The sequence below is a fragment of the Brassica rapa genome, chromosome A02, assembly GCF_000309985.2.
Source record: "Brassica rapa cultivar Chiifu-401-42 chromosome A02, CAAS_Brap_v3.01, whole genome shotgun sequence".
Lineage (NCBI taxonomy): Eukaryota > Viridiplantae > Streptophyta > Magnoliopsida > Brassicales > Brassicaceae > Brassica > Brassica rapa.
Window position 1 is genome coordinate 10,451,421 of NC_024796.2, and position 21,524 is coordinate 10,472,944.

The following is a 21,524-nucleotide window of genomic DNA, read 5'->3' on the forward strand; positions in this document are numbered from 1 at the left end:
TCTCAAAGATGAGTTAATTTTGGGAAACCCATATATATTCCAAAAAAATCCAGGAGATGAGGTTCGATGAAACGCCATACGGAGGGAGATTTGTCCATCTCTGGAATGACTGGAAGTTGTCTTTTATAGTAGAGTCTTTTGACAATGAGACTGGAGTCGACTATAGATCAAGCTTCCATATGTCTTGAGTGAATCAACAATGGAGCACTAGATGATCAGAGGACTCAGGTAGTGCTTTTAGCTCTCCCCCCCCCCCCCCCCCAAGGGGAGTTATTACTTACGGATAACTCCGAACCTAGGGGAGTTATTTGAGCCCCATACACTTTCTAATTAAGAAAAAACAAAATTTAAAGTAATGCTGAATGTAATTATGATTTTTTGAAAGGCACTGATTAAACTAAGAAAATGTTTGAAAAAAATTAGGTATTATTGACTATTCAAAATTGGTTCTGGTAAATCTTAGGGGTTGTTATTCAATCAATGACTTAAAATCAATTGTCAAGTTTTATAATTAAAATTTAAAATTTAAACATAGAGGGTGTTATTGGTTTGTCTATTTTAATTGATTTATAAATCCAATCCAAATCAAGTGGGGGTTATTGGTTGGTGTATTTTAATGGATTTGAAAATCAAAACTAAATCTAGTGTTATTGATTCTATGATTTTAAAATTTGTATTGAAATAATGTGTTATTGGTTTAATGATTCATAAATACTAATTCAAATCAAATGTTATTAAATCATACGGATTTACTAATAGATTTGATTTCATAATAGATTTGAAAGGATTTGTATAGATTTCTTTGTTAAAAATACAAAGACTCAAATCCGAGGAAAAACCTCCAGATTTGTAAATACTAATCCGAGAGAATTTGAAAATATGCATATTTGACTTGGATTTATAAATACTACATGAATTTCTAAATCAATCAAAATATATAAACCAACATGTGTTACTGGTTTTATGATTTTAAAATCTATATTTAAATATAGTATTATTGGTTATATGATTTTAGAATAGATTTTGAAATCAAGTGTTATTCAATAACAAATATTTGTTTAAGGATTTGATTTAAAACTATATTTCAATGGATTTGTAAGTGCTTTTAAAATCAAAATACAAAGAAACAAATACAAAGATGAACCTTGTTATTTTGCTTGGACTTGTATATTCTCAAATTATATAAACAATACATTATATTCTTGTTCCCGAGAACAGACATATGAACCAAACCACCTACAACTACAACCTCATCAAAACACATTAGCTAGGTTATTTCCTATTTTACTTCCCCATGACTTCCTCGTCACTTTGTCAAATATCCTTGAAGCTGTAATTTGCATCCTGCTCAGTGAACTCTCAATGGGAGTGGAGTCATATGTCTGAGCACATATCAACAGGTACCTTGTCATACAAGTTGTACATAAAATTACATTACAAGTAAATCTGGACACATTTTTTTAAGTTTAGTTTTTCCTGTTGCCTTTGTTAACCTCTGTAGTGCTTGATTTTCTTTCAAAATACCAATGCTTTCATCTTTATTGAAATTTAAAGTGAGCCAATCAACAACTCTCTGCATTGCAAAATTCAAACCTCTCAAATAAAGTAAAGTACAGAAAGGAGAATAAACATGTTCAAAGAGCAATCAGTAAGGACTTCACGGTTTATATGTGCATTTGACTATCCTTGTCAAAGTCATCTCCGTCCGAATGTGTGTTTTGCTAGAAGTGGAAAGTACTTCTAGCACACAAGCGTCTGTTGCAAGGACTGCATAATAAGAAACAAACATAAGCCCCATAAGAAAAAATCACACTCAACAAAATGGGAATACAAGAGTATTCAACAAACAATCGATCAGCCACTAACACAACTACAAACATTATTAACTCAATATTGACGTTCCCGTTCTCTTCCTTGACAATTATGTATGAAACTTGCTTAAACTCTTACCAATAAATATTTTTCCATAGAAAAAGTGTTCTTTGGTTAATAACTGCATGCATCTTCACAAGCTGGTCACAGCTCTTGTAAATCCATTTGGTTGATTTTCAATAATCTACTTACTTGATTCTTAAACCTATATGGAGTCCATTTATTTGATTTCAAAATCAGTGCATTTATCAAAGATTTCCAAATCTAATTTTTTTTCTAAATCCAGTAAAATACCAGAACCAATAACCTCCACATAGTTTTTCTTTAATGAATTCTAAAATCTCTGCAATATATCTTAGATTTTGATTTCAATTATTTGTTCACGAGAATCCACCACAAATGATTTAAAATCAATTTTAAATACAAACACCTTTTAAATCTTTTAAAGTTGAATAACACTAGATTTTAAAATTTTGATTTAAATCATTCATTGAATAACATCAGATTTTAAATTAGATTTATAAATAACATATCCAATAACACTAGATTTTAAAATAGAATTTGGAATCACCATTCGACTAATGGTTGATTGTACTTATATTTAAACTCTATTAAAATACATTATTGAATAACTACTTTAGTTTTATTTTGTTCTTTTTCTTTTCTTTTTGTGAGAATGTTGGAACTAATATTTTTAAGTCATCGACAAATCTACAAATTTTATCATGCATAGTCATTTTTACCGAACAATATCCAGAGACCAGAGCCCAATAAAATCACAAGGAGAGGTTGTGATTTGTTGCGTCCATTTTTGCTGCGAGCCGTGATTTTGTCAAGAGTATAGGCAACTTCAACACAAACGCTCCTTTTCCATTGGGTGGGCATGGAAACATGGAACTACAGGCACGAGTGGCTGCATCTGCCTCTGTGGTTCCTCCATCGTTACAAGCTCCACTGGCTAGGTTGAATTAATTGTATTGTTTTTATAGTACGACAATTAGATTGATTTATCTGTATTAACGATTAGTCACATACATATTTATAAAATATGTTATTTAATTTATGTAGTTGTGTCGATGTGTGAATTAATATGTACTCTTTCATAATTGACACTCATATCATGTGTTGAATAAAATACCCTAGCGGATTAATTTACATTCTCTGCGTGTGCGTGTCATCAAAGTAGTGTAGCGTCCTCATTTTCGTTTCTAAGGAATCTCTCTTTTGATTGTCTAAGGAATCTTTTTAAAAGACAAAAGGAGCCAATATAATTTTTCTTTTCTATTTTTTAAATTGCATATTGTAGGACATCTATTACGTGTAAGGTGACCAAAGACTCAAAAGGCATCACTAATATTATAATAACAAGGTTACGGCCGTTAGAGATTCTGATGAAAAGTAAAACGTGGGAAGTTATTTACTTATATAATTGCTGAAGCAATGCAATTGTTTGTGCAAGGGACACAACTATGCATGACATTGTTAGAAGGATCTATTTTTTAAAGTTTTTTAAAATGGTGTCTTTCTATTATATTTTGAAGAGAAACACCATTATAAAAAACAGTCTAATTATATAAAGACACTAATAACACGTACTAGTAAATTTTTAAAAAAACTAATATGTCTTTACGGTGGCTTTTAAGTTTTTACATTAATTAAGATTTCAAAAAATATTTTTAGATGACAAAACATATAAACATTTTTCCTAAACTATTTTCAGTAGTTACATGCTTGAAAAAACACAACCTTTCATTATTAATTGTTTTCAATAGTTACATGATTGAAAATATACAACATTTAATCAAAAGACACCTTTACTCAAAAGACACCTTAATGAACAAACACAACTTTTAACAAAAATTGAGATTCTTATAAAAGCACATAACCTTTGGAATTAATTGGGATTGCTATTATTAGTAGATGTAATATAGTTGAATTGTATAATTAAACTAAAACTAAAAATGTATGATCCAAATGATACTGTTTAGTGTTTACGTACGTATTTCAATAATTTCTCAAATTCTTTTTCAAGTTTTCATTTAAAAACTCATTTTATTTTCTCCTTTTTACTCATTATTTTAATAATAATAAAATCATTCTAATATTGTCCTCAAAACTAACTTCAACTCAAATTAGTAGTGGTTAGATTAGATAGTCATTTTCAATCAAATGAACGTCAAGAACTTGGAATCTCAATTACTGTTTTTGGAAAATAGCATTACTGAAAATTAAATATCCCTATTTACTTATATAAGAATATTTTGAAATTGGTATTCTTTTTATTTCATATTAGATGACGTTGGAAAGTAAAATTTTTGTTACAAAAATAAATTTCGTTTTAGAATTGTAATGCAAAATTTATTAATTTATCTATTATATGATTCTCTATATTTTCTAATTTATTTTTATATTAGTTTAAATATGATTAGGTGTATAGTTAATGATAGTTTTGGAAATATATATAAATTTAAAATTTTTTAATCTTGGTGAACAAATTTAAAACACATTTAAAATAAACTGATGATTGACAGCGGATTGAGCGGTGCGGGACAAGCGGTTTGACTGCGGTGCGGTTCTGACAGTTATAAAAATGTATAGATATATGGTATATGCAGAGATGTTTGTTACTGTTAACTGCGGTGCGGTGCGGGATGGATGTTACCATTCGGAGCCATTAATATGGAAGTCTGATAAGGAAATAAATTAATAACACCGGTAGTCTCGGTGAAACTCTTCAAAAGAAACGTCATTAAAAGAATTCGATTGCTACTATATAGAATGATAATTTAAGTTTCATTATCAACTAAGCATTCCAGTATGTTAAAAAAATGGTTTACATCTTCGGTGAGATAAATTGTGTAGTGTGGGTGTAAGTAAACAGAGAGAGCATCAGCAGACCAGAAATAAAGTCTATAATGTGTTGTGAGACCTTTATACGTGCCACGAAACCAAACATGAAAATGGGTTTGACCCACTTTTATCAACACTTTCAACCTCTTATTATATATATCCCACTTAAGCTCCCTCCTACTTGCCCACCCTTTGATTGGCTAACACATTTTAAACATCACCAATCAACTTTCGCCACCCATACTTCAATAAACCTTTTTCGTAATAATTTTAACAAATTAGTGATAGACCCAACATCTTAATTAAAGATGTTCCCTTACGACTTACATACGTCTGTACATAATAAAATTAATAAAAAGATAGGTGCATGAACAATGAAGACAAAAGTGGGCGGTATCTTTTTGGTAAGTGCATTTTGACAAAACTATTCAACCAATCCCATACTTCGTCCGACTCTATGCCGTTGAAAAATGTAAGACTATCTATCGCCCACCACCACAATGTTTGATGTCCACGTGCCACACTTTCATCTTTCAAATTCTTATCATATAAAGATCATATCAGAAATGTTTGAATGGAAAACATTAAGAGAATAATATTTTATCACTATAGTCCATCGACTAGCTTACAAAGAAATAGTCACGTTGAATATTTCCCTCCCACATCCATTGGATAAGAACAGCCATTTTAAGTCTATTCACACGTTTCACTTATCTCAGCAGTGACGATTTTTTTTTTTATCAAAACTCAGCAGTGACCATAAATATAAATAATATTTACAGAACAAAAAGCTTTCGGTCTCTCTCCTCTCTGTCTCTCTTTTCTCATCTTTCACAGAGATGAGATCGAGACGAAGCTATCACCGGTGTTGACCGGATTCTGACTCCCGCGTTGTCGGGCTCTTGTCTCTGGGAAGCCGTGTTTCCTTTTGCAGGCTTCGCCGGCTTTTGTCTCCGGGAGACGGTGGCTTCTCCAGCATCGATCTCACCGGCTATCTTCCGGGTTAATCCCGATTCCGTATAGATCTGCGTCTCCAGTCTTCCTCTGCTCACTGCCTCTCGATCTTTTCTCTGATGTTTCTTTCCCCAAGCGTTTTAGGGTTGTTGCATCTTCAAGCTTATTAGTATCTTTAAAGATGTCCGTTTGAGTTTCAAGATAGTCAGAGGGGTTCGATCGATTGTAGGCGGTTTTGTATCTTCTTCGTTTCGCAGATCCACCAGGCTGTCTCCTCGGTTCGAGCTTCGTGTTTAGCCGCTCTGGTTGAACGGTTTCCGTTGCTTCGACTTCGCCGTCGGCGGAGTTCCGACGCGATCTTCTCTGGTTCCGGTGGAAGCAGGTGGTGCGCGTTCTGACGCGTGTTCATTGATCGCTGGGCGATCGGATACGTGGTGAGCGGCGTGTCTCTTCTTCCTCGACGGTTTCCTTGCTGGGCTTTGGCCCATAGTGTTGTGTTGTTCTGTGGCCTATGTTTTGGCCTTTTGTTTGTAAATATGTTGGGTTGGACTCTGTTGGGCTTTAACTCTTTTTAATAAAATTCCAGTGAAAAAAAAAAATAATATTTACAGAACTACTTCATGCATCAATTCTACTAAAATAAGAATTAACATAAATTTTATTTTTGCATAGGTCATTGGTGCGACTAATTCTAAAGGAAGATTAAACTATACCTCTAATCCTCAGATTATCAATTTTTGTTGTTGACCGTCAAATTATTATATCAAGAAAATCACGTGGTACCACCGGTCCTAGACATTAACTTCGGTATATGTACAAAGGGAATCACATTTTTTAGCTACCATATTTAATAACAAAGAGAGTAGTAGAAGTAGTAGCCCACAAAATTTAATTTAGTTTCAATTATTGATAGTATTCTGATGAATAAAGTAAAGTTGGGACTAATTTCAACCTTACCCGTCTCAATCACCCTCCATTATACATATTACATCCTGCTTCTATATAAGAAAACTCCAAACATATCAAATCTCCAAACTCTATTAAAAGCTCTCTCTTTCTTTTTCTATAAACAATCTATTAAAAGCTTTTGTCGAAAAAAAAAATCTATTAAAAGCTTTATTTTTGTCACGAAACTGCACAAATTCATACTTGCGATCTGAAACAATGGGAGCAACCACAGTAACCCATGTGACGACCATTAACCCTACTAACACCAACATTCATGGACCGGCCATAGACGAAGTGGATGGCCTAATAAGAGTTTACAAAGACGGTCACGTGGAACGATTTCAACTCGTGCCATGTGTGGGTCCGTCACTACCCCTTGACCTCGCTGTGGCTTGCTCTGATGTTCACATCGACGAGTTAACTAACGTATGGGCACGTCTATATGTCCCGACGGTAACCAAGTCTTTGTCGGTGTCTAGCTCTAAGCTTCCTTTGCTTGTCTATTTCCACGATGGAGGTTTCTGCGTCGGCTCGGCTTCTTGGTCGTGTTACCACGAGTTCTTGGCCAGATTGTCCGCTAGCTCACGGTGCATAATAATGTCTGTGAATTACCGTTTAGCCCCTGAGAATCCTCTTCCCGCAGCTTACGAAGATGGAGTCAATGCCATTCTCTGGCTCAAGAAAACAAGAAACGATAACTTGTGGTCCAAGCTGTGTGACTTTGGCAAGATATTCTTGACCGGAGACAGCGCCGGAGGCAACATCGCCAACCATGTCGCTGCGAGATTACAAGCAGTCGACGCTCTTATACAGCCATTGAAGATAGAAGGAACGATCTTGATCCAGCCTTTCTTCGGCGGGGAGGCGCGTACGGAGAGCGAGAGGCGCGTGGAGAATAATATGAAGAGCTCAGTGCTGACACTTGCGGCCTCGGACGCGTGGTGGAGGCTGGCTTTGCCACGTGGTGCAAACAGAGAGCACCCGTATTGTAAACCGGCGAAGAGCAAGACGAGGACTCTGGTATGCGTTGCGGAGATGGATGTGCTGATGGACAGAGAGATGGAGATGTGTGATGAGATTGATAATGAGGAAATGATCAAGCGCGTGGTGTACAAAGGCGTTGGTCATGCGTTTCAGATTCTTGGAAAGTCTCAGCTTGCCCAGACGATGACTCTTGAGATGTTGTGCCACATCGACGGTTTCATCCACCAATGTGATCCTTCTATATAGTTTTTGTTATAATTATATTATATATTGTTTATTTTATGATACGTATGTTTTTCTTATCTATTGCATGAAGATCATAATTATAGTATATAGAAAACTAAAAGAAGAGAGTAGAATACCAAAACGAAAAAAGATGAAGTTATTATTATTATTCGAAAGGGGCAATCTGATCACAATGCATTACATGCTTTATATAGAAGAAAAATCAGACAAATAATACTGTAAAAATTTATGATGATGGGTTCCACATTAACTTGTATACGCAAGTTCTTGACTTTGTAACATTCCCCCTTGGAGACCAGCATCATGTTGCCTCATTAAAAACCTTAATAGGAAAACCCAGTAGGAAAACCCATAGTAAGGCAAAAAGAGTACAACTCAGAAGCTCCCCCTCGAATAGACGATCGTTACAGGTCTTGTTGATGACGCATTCCAATGTTGTAAACATGTTTTCTGAATGTCGTAGTGGATAGTGACTTCGTAAAGAGGTCTGCAGCATTATCACAGGATCGAACATATCTAACTTCAATTTCTTTATTCTTCTCGAGTTCTTGGGTATATGAGAAGAACTTTGGTGGAATATGTTTGGTTCAGTCACTTTTGATGTATCCTTCCTTTGTTTGAGCGACACATGATGCATTGTCTTCATATATGATGGTCGGTTTTGAGTCGATATTGATCCCACTACTTGATAGGATGTGTTTACTTATTGATCTGAGCCAAACACATTCTCTGCTCGCTTCATGGAGAGCAATTATTTCAGCATGGTTCGAAGAAGTGGCTACAAGTGTTTGTTTCTGGGATCGCCATGATATAGCGGTTCCTCCAACCGTGAAGACGTACCCTGTTTGTGATCGAGCTTTATGGGGGTCAAATAAATATCCTGCATCTGCAAAGTCAACCATTTCTCCGTTAGTATTATTAGGATAAAATAATCCTAAATCAATCGTTCCTTGGAGATAGCGAAAGACATGTTTGATCCCATTCCAATGTCTTTGCGTAGGGGATGAACTAAATCTTGCCAAAAGATTAACAACAAATGATATATCAGGCCGAGTACAATTAGCAAGATACATAAGTGCTCCTATTGCACTTAAATATGGCACTTCAGGACCAAGTATATCTTCATTTTCTTCGTGTGGTCGAAAGGGATCATTTTCGACATTAAGTGATCTGACGACCATAGGAGTACTAAGTGGAGTCGATTTGTCCATGTTGAATCGTTTCAACACTCTTTTCGTATATGTAGACTGGTGTACAAATATACCCTTTTGAGAATGCTCAATTTGTAGGCCAAGACAATATTTTGTTTGTCCGAGATCTTTCATCTCAAATTCTCCTTTTAAATAATCAGATGCCTTTTGTATTTCGACTTTAGTCCCAATAATATTTAGGTCATCAACATATACGGCAATGATAACAAATCCAGATGATGTTTTCTTGATGAAAACACATGGGCATATAGGATTGTTTACATATCCTTCTTTAGTTAGATGTTCACTGAGACGATTATACCACATGCGTCCAGACTGTTTTAAACCGTATAATGATCTTTGCAATTTTATTGCACATAACTCTTTAGGTTTAGAACTTAATGGTTCTGGCATTTTAAATCCTTCAGGGATTCTCATATAAAAATCAGTGTCCAAAGATCCATATAAGTATGCAGTAACAACGTCCATTAGACGCATCTCTAGATTTTGATTAGCCGCAAGACTCATCAAAAATCTAAATGTGATTGCATCCATAACAGGAGAATATGTTTCTTCATAATCGATTCCAGGTCTTTGAGAAAAGCCTTGAGCTACAAGACGAGCCTTATATCTCATAATCTCGCTTTTCTCATTTCGTTTCCGAACAAAAACCCATTTGTAACCAACTGGCCTCACAGCTTCAGGTGTGATTATAATAGGACCAAATACCTCTCGTTTGTTAAGTGAATCGAGTTCAACTTGTATTGCATCTTTCCATTTTATCCAATCATGTCTCTTTTGACATTCCAAGATAGATTTTGGTTCAGGGTCATCATTCTCTTCATCTATTTCCTTCGAAACAAAGTATGAGAAAAGATCATCAACACCATTCACTTTGTTTCGATTCCATATTTTTCTATTATGAATGTAGTTAATAGAAATCTCATGATTTTCTTCAGAATCATGATGTTCAACATTCTCATTGACCTCGCTGTTAATCTCTTCCAACTTTTCTGCTATATTGGAAGAATTTTGTTTTTCTGACTCCTTTCTTTTTCTAGGATTCTTATCCTTAGAACCAATAGGTCTACCACGCTTCAAGCGTATTTTAGACTCTCGTGTATTATCTTCTACTCCACGTTCATGTGGCATTTCTAAGCGAGCAGGAGTATTTGCAGCCGGTATATGGGATTTTGTAACCAATTTGGTGTCTGCAAAAGCATCGGGTAGTTGATTTGCGATGCTTTGTAAATGCATAATCTGACGGACCTCTAATTCTGATTGTTTTGTAGGAGGATCAAGGTGTAGTAAAGATGGTACACACCATTTGATATCCTTTCCTACTTGTTTATTTTCTCCCCCTAGAACTGAGAATACTTTTTCATCAAAGTGGCAATCAGCAAAATGTGCCGTAAATACGTCACCAGTTTGTGGTTCTAGGTATCGTATAATTGATGGAGAGTCACAACCAACATATATCCCTAACCTCCTTTGAGGTCCCATCTTTGTACGTTGGGGAGGTGCAATCGGCTCATATACAGCGCAACCAAAAATTCTTAGATGAGAAATGTTTGGTTCTCGTCCAAAGGCTAACTGTATTGGAGAGTATTTGTGATATGCACTTGGTCTTATTCGAATCAATGCTTCTGCATGCAAAATAGCATGTCCCCACACAGAAGTTGGGAGTTTAGATTTCATAATCAATGGTCTTGCAATCAGTTGCAGACGTTTAATTAATGATTCGGCCAAACCATTTTGTGTATGAACATGAGCAACAGGATGTTCAACATCAATTCCAGTTACCATACAATAATCATTGAATGCTTGGGAGGTAAATTCACCAGCGTTGTCCAGTCTAACTCTCTTTATCGGATAATCAGGAAACTGAGCTCTTAGTTTGATTATCTGAGATAAAAATCTCGCAAATGCCATATTTCGAGAGGACAATAGACAAACGTGTGACCATCTACTCGACGCGTCGATCATTACCATAAAATAATAGAATGGTCCACAAGGTGGATGTATAGGTCCACAAATATCGCCTTGAATTCGTTCAAGGAACTTTGGTAACTCTTTATCTATTTTGGTTGGCGATGGTCTTATAATCAACTTTCCAAGAGAACACGCAGTACATGTCATTTTATTCCCTTGATAAACTTCTTGGGGTTTCAGTGAATGACCATGTGAGTTCTCGATGATTTTTCGCATCATTGTAGTGCCTGGATGACCAAGACGATCATGCCATAGTGTAAAATCACTAGAATTTTCCTTAATCACCAAATGTGATTCAATGGCACTTATATATGTATGATGTAGACCAGAAGAGAGTTTTGGTAATTTTTCCAATACCTTTTGTTTTCCCGATTTCTCAAGAGTAATATACATATACTTCTTTCCATCCTCAGTTGCAGACTGAGTATCAAATCCTTGAAGATATATGTCTTTAAAACTCAACAAATTCCTTTTAGAATTTGGAGAAAATAGTGCATTATTTATCGAGAATTTTGTCCCGTTGGGTAACGTGAAATGGGCTTTACCAATCCCTTCGATCAAGTCTGCAGGACTTGATATTGTATTAACAGTGATATTTGTCGGTTTTAGTTCAGAAAAATATTTTATGTGCTTCAGAATAGTGTGCGTTGTTCCACTATCTGGTATACAAATATCTCTAGCATTGATCTTGGTTGATGTTTCATTTGTAATGTCCATTTCTGAGACAAACAAAAAGAATTAACATAAGATAATATTATTCATAAAATATTATACATCATTAGCAAACATTAAACACATAATAATTATACATAAGAAGGTGAAAAGCACACAATAATTATACATTAATCTTCCACAAACAACAATTATTTATGGTATAATTGTGGAATTTCAAGAGTCACATGATGGGCACTTAGGCTTCCGTGATAGCGGTCCCCTCGAAATCATTCACAAAGTCAGACGCATCGAGGTGCGTTGTACCCTCAGAATGTTCCGCAAAGTTTACTTCCTTTTCTTTTCCTTTGACGGACTCTTTGTATAGAGCGCAAAGGTGTGCAGGGGTACGACATAAACGAGACCAATGTCCCTTAGTACCGCATCTGAAACAAGCTTCTTCTCGCTTCTGGGAGGTATTTCCTTGGTGTTCTTTTCCCTTAGGGGTTTGCTCAGAGCGGACCCACTGGAATGACTTCCTATCTTGTGGATTGTACTTTCGTCCACGTCCACGGTAGTTTTGACGACCACGACCGCGACCCCAATAGGCTTTATTTTCCTTGACTGGTTTCTTCGCATCTAACGCGTTTGCTTCAGGAAACGGTTTTGAACCAGTTGGACGAGTCATGTGATTCTTGATCAGAAGCTCGTTGTTCTTTTCTGCTATGAGAAGCGCCACAATTAATTCTGAAAATTTGGTATATCCCCGCAACCTGTACTGTTGTTGTAGGGTGATGTGGCTCTTATGGAATGTGGTGTATGTCTTCTCAAGCATTTGAGATTCGGTGATCGTTTCACCACAATATCTCAATTTGGCTACAATTCCTAACACAGCCGAGTTGTAATTCATCACTTTGTCGAAATCTTGAAATCTCAGACTCTGCCATTCATCCCGAGCAAGTGGAAGTGTTATGTCTTTCTGATGATCAAAACGATCTTTCAGAGACTTCCATAGCTCTTTAGGATCTCTCATGTTGGCATAGTCATAAATAATACTTTCATCAAGGTGTCTTCTAAGGAAGATCACCGATTTAGCCTTTTCTTGAGGCGTTGAAGTATTAATCTCTTTAACGGTCTCGGATAGACCAAGAGATTCAAGATGAAGTTCGACATTTGTAACCCATGAAATGTAGTTGGTGCCGGTGATGTCTAGAGCGGGGAATTGGAGCTTCTACATGTTTGCCATTGGATTTCTAAAATCAAATAATATATTAGAATTTCATAATTTTAAAATGAACCATTTATATTAATAATACACGCAATTACAAGGAGAAACAGCGCATAGAAAAGTGAACCGACATTGAGCGTAAATTCTCCAGGAGCAAATTCTCCAATAAAAAGACCGTACATAGAAGCAAAAATTAGAATTGCACATACAACCAAAAATATGCGAATCATCCTTTTTGTAATGATAAACCTTAATGGAGCGATTTGAAAATATTTGAGAGAAGATGAAATGTTTTGGATGAAGTAAATGAGTGAGAAATGAGTATATTTATAGATAAAAACACTGTTCATAGCCGTTAACTAGCCGTTTAGAAAGTAATTTTTTTTTTTTTTAATTTATATATGACCGTTGGAGGTAAAAGAAAAACATAAGATAAAAAAAATTAATCATAAACAATCAGTGAGCAATTATAAAATTTATCAATTTAAACATATATATAAATATATGTGCCTACTTAAATATATTTAGTTATCTACGGTGATAAAAGTATCCGTCAAATTTAAAGGCAAAAATATTAAGGTGATCAAATCTGTAAAATAATAAATTATGATAATGGACTCAAATATAAAATAACAAATTAAATGTTTAGGCGGTATACCGGCCATTATGGTGCCTTAAGCAACCATTGTAAAATTAACAATAAAAGGCGGGGCGGCAGGGCCGCACTCCGGTAATCATAAACAAATAAAATGGAGGCCCCACTCCAAACATAATAATCAAAAGAAAGAATTATAATAATAGAGTGATAGTGCTGATAACGTGTTATAATTATATTATATATTGTTTATTTTATGATACGTACGTCTTTCTTATCTATTGCATGAAGATCATAATTATAGTATATAGAAAACTAAAAGAAGAGAGTAGAATACCAAAACGAGAAAGGATGAAGTTATTATTATTATTCGAAAGGGGCAATCTGATCACAATGCATTACATGCTTTATATAGAAGAAAAATCAGACAAATAATACTGTAAGAATTTATGATGATGGGCTCCACATTAACTTGTATACGCAAGTTCTTGATTTTGTAACAGTTTTATGTATTTCCAATTTTCCATAATATAATTTTGTAATAGCTCTTATATGTGTATATTTTTGTGTGATCACTCAATAGTAAATACTAAATTGTTTTCGTGTTCCATAAGATGTAGGTTATAGGAATTAATATGAATTTCGATTTGGATCTTTTTGTCTTTTAAGAAAATGAATTTTATTAAAGTCCAATACATATTTACTAGGGGTGGGCAAAAAAACCGAACCGAAACCGATTTAAACCGAACCAAAGTCTATTTCAAACCGTTCAGTTGAAGATTTCTCCAATCTGAATGGTTCGGTTCGAACCGAACTGAGAAACCGATATATTTTTGTAATTATTTAAATTAAAAATATTAGTAATACCAATATACTAATTTTTTTATACTAAACCACATATTTTTCATTTTTCATTCATTAATATATATTCTTCTAACCTACTATGTCATCAAAATATTTGATTAAAAAAAAAAAATCTGTATTTTTATATTGTTATATATGTAAACGTGGATGTTAAATCTAAATCTAAAACTTAAAATCTAAAGAAATTTTTATTAAAAACAAAAGTTCTTCTCTACAGTGTCATGCAAAATCTGATGCCAAAATTGTAAGTATTTAACTATCCATAACTGAACAAAGGTTTCAAAGGATAGACATGAAAGAAGATCTTAATCGCAAAGATTCCCATTAGGTACACATAAGAAAAGCTGCAAACTTTCACCTTGAGAATGCAAGTTTTAGTTTTTGATGATTTGGGTTTGGTTTTGTTTGGGTCGGAGCAGGTGATTCTTTTCTTGTAGCAGGGACTAAGCTTAAGTTGGCCTTTGAGACTGGAATCCATCACACCATTGGAATCGACTTGGTAACACAATCACTAACCCGCCTTGTGTGTGTGTGACCTTTTGTTGGAGACACTCAATTGTTTTTGTTCATCTTTTGTAGGTTGCTATGAGTGTGAACGATATGTTACTGATAACGATAAACTCAGTTTACCGTTATGATTCGATTCGCCGTTCACAAGAAACACCAAATCGATACTCACTTGCAAAAGATCCCGATCGAGAACGATCTTTCCCAAAGATGAGCAAAAGACTTATAGAATTGTATCCAAGGTTTAGAGAGATTACAATCACAACTTTTCTGAATGAATCTAAACGAAAACGATGACTACTCTGTTTATACTCGCAACAGAACAAATGACGACGACCAATAGAATTAAAACACGTGTCACTCTTCTGTTGGCTCGTCCATACTGTTGACGATCCTAACCGCTCTTCTCTTCCTCCTCTCATTATTCGACACCTGTCCTTCTTATCTTCTCTCTTTTATTCCTGTAACAAACCTTCCCTCCTCCGAAAACCTTGACCACAAGGTTAGAACTCAAAGCTTGGAAACTTCCTCTTCATATCAAAAAGATACTCCCACGTAGCCTCCTCTTCAGATTGATTCTTCCATTGTACCAATACCATCGTTGCTGCCTGACCTTGTCGCTGAACCATCTTCCGAGCCAAGCAAAACTCTGGTTCTTTCAATGTGACATCGTATAACACTGACGGTAGTTGATTAGCTGTCTTAGCCAAGCCCACCAATCGCTTCAACTGTGAAACATGGAAGACCGGATGCACCTGAGAAGTAGACGGTAGTTGCAAACAATAAGCAACAACGCCTATCTTATCAAGGATCTTGTAAGGACCATAGTACTTCGGCGAAATTTTATGTGAAGAACGTTGAACTACTGACTGCTGCCTATAAGGCTGAAGCTTCACGAACACCCAATCACCCAGCTCAAACGACCTCTCACTTCGATGTCTGTCAGCTACTTGTTTCATACGGTGCTGAGCACGAAGTAAATGAAACTTCAAAATGAGTAACATGTCCTCACGTTCCTGTAAACTCTTCGCTACTACCGCAACCTTCGCTTCTCCTGGTAAGTAAGGAAGATGGACTGGAGGTGGTTGTCCAAACACAATCTCATAGGGAGTGATCTGAGTTGCAGAGTGGAAGCTGGTGTTATACCAGTACTCTGCTAGCGGCAACCAGCGGCTCCATAACTGAGGTTTATCACTCGTCATGCATCTGAGATATGTTTCTAGACAGCGGTTAACAACCTCAGTTTGACCATCACTTTGAGGGTGGTAAGCGGTAGAAAGGTTCAAGGCACAACCCTGTAGCTTAAACAACTCCTGCCAAAATGTGCTGACAAAGACCGCATCCCTATCACTGACAATGGATCGAGGCATACCATGTAATTTGAAAACGTTATCCAAGAATGCCTGAGCCACTGAAGCTGCGGAATACGGGTGTTTCAAGGCAATGAAATGAGCAGCCTTACTCAGACGATCCACCACCACCAAGATCACAGAAAATCCTCCTGAACGAGGTAACCCATCTATAAAATCCATTGAAATATCCATCCAAACTCCCTCTGGTATGGGTAATGGCTGCAACAATCCTGGTGAAGCTGCAGTATCATACTTACATTGCTGGCAAATAATACAAGCACGAATGTAAGCTTGAATGTCTTTAGCCATCCCTTTCCAGTAAAACAAGCTCTTCACCCGTTGAACTGTAACATCCCTTCCTGAATGACCAGCTTGACTAGATCCGTGTAACCATTTTAAGATCGATTCACGAAGTGTAGGCTGGCTAGGAACGACAATCTTGTTCTTCCTTCGCAATATATTCTGATACCAAGAAAAATGCTTCTTACTTCCCGGTTTCTTCTTTAACTCTGTAATAATCTCCTGTAAAGCCACATCATTTTCATACTCCTCTTGTATCTGTTTCAACAAATCACACTCCAACACTGTCATGGCCATGTGTAAAATGTCAGCTCCATCAACACGTGATAAGGCATCAGCCACGACGTTATCTTTCCCTTGTCTGTATTGTATCTCATAGTCGAACTCTAAAAGTTTTGGTAACCATTGTTGCTGTATCGGAGTATTCAAACGCTGCTCCAACAGATATTTTAAACTGCGTTGATCAGTCTTGATGATGAAATGGTTAGGTAAGAGGTAGTGTCTCCATTTCTGAACAGCAAAGACCACAGCCAGTAACTCCTTTTCATAGATAGACAGAGATAATTGCTTCCCTTTCAAGTGACGACTTATGAATGCCACTGGGTGTCCTTCCTGCATTAAAACAGCGCCAATACCGTGACTGCATGCATCTGTCTCGACGATAAATGGTTTGTCAAAGCGCGGAAGAGCTAAGACTGGGGCATCACACAACGCTTTTTTCAATGTTTCCAATGCTCCTGTAGCCTCTACCGTCCACATAAACGCATCTTTCTTTGTCAGAGCTGTCAACGGTCTAGCAATGATACCAAAGTCTCGCACAAAGCGCCTGTAATAACCAACCAATCCCAAAAACGCTCTCAACTTCTTCAAGCTAGTCGGTATTGGCCATTACGCTACAGCCTTGACCTTATTTGGATCCGTAGAAATTCCTGATGCTTGAATGAAATGGCCCAAATATTCCACTCGAGATGTCGCAAACGCACACTTGCTACGCTTAGCAAACATCTTATTAGCTCTCATCAGTTGGAAAACTGTGCGAAGATGTTTTATGTGATCATCGATACAAGGACTGTAAACCAGTATATCATCAAAGAAGATGAGAACAAACGTCCTCAAGCAGTCTCTGAAAACATCATTCATCCAACCTTGGAAAGTTGCAGGTGCGTTAGTCAAGCCGAATGGCATAACGAGGTATTCATAGTGGCCACTGTGAGTCTTGAAAGCAGTTTTGTGCACGTCATTTTCCTCCATTCGTAACTGGTGGTACCCTGCTCTCAGATCTATCTTTGAGTACACTGCGGATCCACCCAACTCATCCATTAGATCCTCAATGAGTGGAATAGGAAAACTGTCCTTGATAGTCATGTTATTCAACTGTCTGTAATCTACACATAACCTCCAAGTATTATCTTTCTTCTTGACTAATACCACTGGTGATGCATACGGACTAGAACTCAATTGAACTGTGCCTGCGTGCAGCAATTCTTTTACCATCTTATCAATCTCATTCTTCTGATGGACCGCATATCGATAAGGACGTTGATTTACCGGCTCTGCACCCTCTTTCAATACAATCTTATGGTTATGATTCCTCCGGAAAGGAGGTAACTGCTGAGGTTCTTGAAAAATATCCTCAAATTCTTCCAACAATTCCTCGATTCTCTCATCCTTCTCGCCCTCCTCTGTTGCTTCTCCAAACAAATTTAAGCTCAAAGGTTCCAACTCAGATTCATCATAAGCATAGATCATGTGTAACTGCATATCAGAATCCTGAGTTAGTTGTTTCTGCTTAAACTTCACTTCTCTGACTGAACCAGGTTGAATTCCTGTCAACATAACTTTCTGATTCTTCCATTTAAATCGCATCTCCAGTTTCTCAAAGTCCCAAGTAATAGGACCCAACTTTGCCAACCATTGTACTCCAAGAACTACGTCATGACCACCCAAGGCTATGACCATGAAGTCAGAAACAAATAGTTGACCTTGAAACTCCCAGTGAAAATTCTCAATCTTTCCTGTAACTTCAATACGATTACCATCAGCCACCGCAACTCTTGTCTTACCCGCTTCTTTAATGTGACAACCCAATTTTTTAGCCGTCTTAATATCCATGAAGTTGTGAGTAGACCCCGAATCAATCAACACATAGATTGGTTTCTTTCCATGAGTACCACGAACCTTCATTGTAGTATAATCCAAGATTCCAGATATGGCATTGATAGAAATACGAGCCTGCTCCTCCGTATAGCACTTCTCTTCCTCACTCTCATAACCCAATGCCTCATGAAAGATTTCTTCCTCCTCACACTCCATTGCATACAGTTGTGTTTTCTTATGCTTCAGGTAATGATCAGGTGTAAACTTTTCATCACAGTAGTAACACAATCCCTTGGCTCTTCTTTCACTCATTTCGGCTTGAGTCAGAAATGGTTTCAGCTTACCATTCATCTCTTTCGGTTTACCCACTTCTTCTTTTTGGTTACCACTCTCCTCTTTCCGAACTGAAAGCAACCCTTTTTGTTGGTTATACCCTGGCTTAGCTTGATTCCAAGTTCCCTTCCCTTCTCTTCGAGGATGTGCCTTCTCATAAAGCCTCCCCAGTACCAAGCATTCCCGCGTTGATGTTGGATGAAACATCCTCACATGCATCTGTGTATCCAACCTCAAACCAGCTAAATACGCACTCAGCAAGTATTCTTCTGACATCCGTAATCTAGCTCGAATGAGTTCAAACTTCGCATGATACTCAGCGATACCTTCAGTCTCCTTTAATTCCTTAAGCTCAGCTATTGGATCATCAAGCACTTCCTCAAAACGTTCTTTGAGCCTATTTCGATAACCCCTCCAATTTCTTAATATCAACGCTTCTTCATCCTCCTGCACCAATGCTTGATGCCAAGCTGATGCTTCACCATCAAAATGCATTGAAGCTAAGCTCACTTTCGATTCCTCTGGTGTATCATCAATCAAGAAAAATTGTTCCACCTTCGGAAGCCACTCCTTTAGCTTATTTCCATCGAATCGGGGAAAATCGATTTTTCCCATCCTCGTCATACCATTGTGGTTACGACGGTGACCGTGATAGTAAGGTCGATGAATCTCGTTCTCCGCCGCTACATGAATCTCATCGCGATCAAGAGCCGTACCACTTGCAGACGCATGATGTGGATTTTGGCTTGTTAACATCTTAATCGCCTCAGTCATCTGACGAACACTCTCGCCAATCTGCGATGTTTTTTCGTTCTGAATCTCCAACGCCCGTTCGATCGCACCGAAGCGTGTTTCCGTAGCACCGTCACTCTCACGCGCCGTCGTGCTCTTCGCTAAAGCTTGCGATCTTGTTTCCGTCATCTTCGTACTCGTATCTGTACCAAATCCAAGGAAGGATTAGCTCTGATACCACTGATAACGATAAACTCAGTTTACCGTTATGATTCGATTCGCCGTTCACAAGAAACACCAAATCGATACTCACTTGCAAAAGATCCCGATCGAGAACGATCTTTCCCAAAGATGAGCAAAAGACTTATAGAATTGTATCCAAGGTTTAGAGAGATTACAATCACAACTTTTCTGAATGAATCTAAACGAAAACGATGACTACTCTGTTTATACTCGCAACAGAACAAATGACGACGACCAATAGAATTAAAACACGTGTCACTCTTCTGTTGGCTCGTCCATACTGTTGACGATCCTAACCGCTCTTCTCTTCCTCCTCTCATTATTCGACACCTGTCCTTCTTATCTTCTCTCTTTTATTCCTGTAACAGTTACTTCCGGTGCTAAGCCTCTCTTCTTCCTAGATTACTTTGCTACTAGTCGTCTCCATGTAGACCTTGCAGAGAAGGTATGGTTGCTTCATCTCTGACTTTTAGGACTTGATATTCATGAAGAGTGTCTATGCTACTGTTTCCAGGTTATTAAAGGGGGGCAATCAGACTGTGCTCTCTTAGGAGGAGAGGTATGTTTTTGCTTTTGGCAATGTAGCTTATGCATGCTTGGTCTTGGTTTGATTGGTTTTTGTTTGGCTTTTTAAGACTGCGGAGATGCCAGACTTTTACGCAGGGGGAGAGTATGATCTCAGTGGGTTTGCAGTTGGGATAGTGAAGAAAGATTCTGTTATGAACGGGAAGAACATAGTTGATATATTGGTTGGCATTTTGGTGGAGAAAAGTAGCAGTCAAGTGGTTTCTATAACCGGTATGGGGCGGTCTTGGTAAAACCACACTTGCAAGACAAGTTTATAATCATGAGATAATAAAAAGTCAATTTTCAAGACTCACGGTGGTATGTGTTTCACAACAGTTTACAAGGAAGAATGTCTGGCAGACGATCTCGCGACAACTCAAGCCAGAGTACAAGGTGTTAGAGATGACAGAAGAGGAACTTCAAGAAAAGCTCGTTGGAGTGTTGGAAACACAAAAATCTTTGGTCGGTCATTGATGATATATGGAGAGAAGGAGATTGGACCGAATCAAGCATGTTTTCTTCTACCTTGCTATCAAAATGATGTTGGGTAAACTGTACTCCTATTACTGGGCTGCAGAAAGAATACCAAGGCCGATTTATTACCGATAGAGCGAGCATCCGAGATGTTGCAGATGGATAAATTATACCACAATGTGATGGATATTCACAGTATGACAAGGCTAGAGACACTCTCAACGGCATTCAATGTACTACTGAAACTACATCTTCATCTCTAGGCAAATTGATACACTTGGAAAGACTTAATATAACAAGTAGTTCTATGAAGAAAGATTTGTTTTGGACTGCGTTCATCTCAAGCAAGTGAAGTTGGCTATGTTCTATATATATATGCTAAGGTTACTTGTTGAACAACATTTCTCTTCTCACCTTACAACAATATAACATAACCTGATAAATCACTTCATCAAGAAAAAATCGATTATATACTTATTTGGAAAATCATAACCGATGGTAGAATAGTAACCTGCTACACTAAATTAACAATTTAAGTTTGTTTT

At 37.0% G+C, this 21,524-nt stretch overlaps 2 protein-coding genes across 3 annotated transcripts; both read left to right on the forward strand.

The window, feature by feature from the left end:
• Positions 1-3,913: 3,913 nt before the first annotated feature.
• Positions 3,914-21,380, forward strand: LOC103852514 (phosphoribosylformylglycinamidine cyclo-ligase). The gene is made up of 6 exons (XM_033283713.1): positions 3,914-4,318; positions 12,881-12,883; positions 20,307-20,383; positions 20,453-20,497; positions 20,574-20,736; positions 20,842-21,380. Exons 1-6 carry the CDS (start codon positions 4,222-4,224, stop codon positions 21,054-21,056), a joined length of 600 nt encoding a protein of 199 aa, XP_033139604.1. The 5' UTR covers positions 3,914-4,221; the 3' UTR covers positions 21,057-21,380.
• On the forward strand, positions 6,341-14,213 carry LOC103838211 (probable carboxylesterase 6). 2 transcript variants are annotated; one of them, XR_004454734.1, is made up of 3 exons: positions 6,341-7,856; positions 14,018-14,077; positions 14,113-14,213. XR_004454734.1 is itself a non-coding variant. In XM_033283692.1 (2 exons), exon 1 carries the CDS (start codon positions 6,841-6,843, stop codon positions 7,852-7,854), a length of 1,014 nt encoding a protein of 337 aa, XP_033139583.1. In that variant the 5' UTR covers positions 6,343-6,840; the 3' UTR covers positions 7,855-7,856; positions 14,018-14,203. The 2 variants fall into 2 exon arrangements, 1 of the variants encoding a protein (XP_033139583.1); XM_033283692.1 differs by having other exon boundaries at positions 6,343-7,856; positions 14,018-14,203.
• Positions 21,381-21,524: the final 144 nt, after the last annotated feature.

Coding starts and splice junctions, on each gene's coding strand:
- LOC103852514 (XM_033283713.1), top strand. CDS start 4,222: ATGCAAAATTTATTAATTTATCTATTATATGATTCTCTATATTTTCTA. Junction 20,384..20,452: donor ATGTAGACCTTGCAGAGAAG/GTATGGTTGCTT, acceptor TACTGTTTCCAG/GTTATTAAAGGGGGGCAATC. Junction 20,737..20,841: donor TCAAGTGGTTTCTATAACCG/GTATGGGGCGGT, acceptor GTTTCACAACAG/TTTACAAGGAAGAATGTCTG.
- LOC103838211 (XM_033283692.1), top strand. CDS start 6,841: ATGGGAGCAACCACAGTAACCCATGTGACGACCATTAACCCTACTAAC.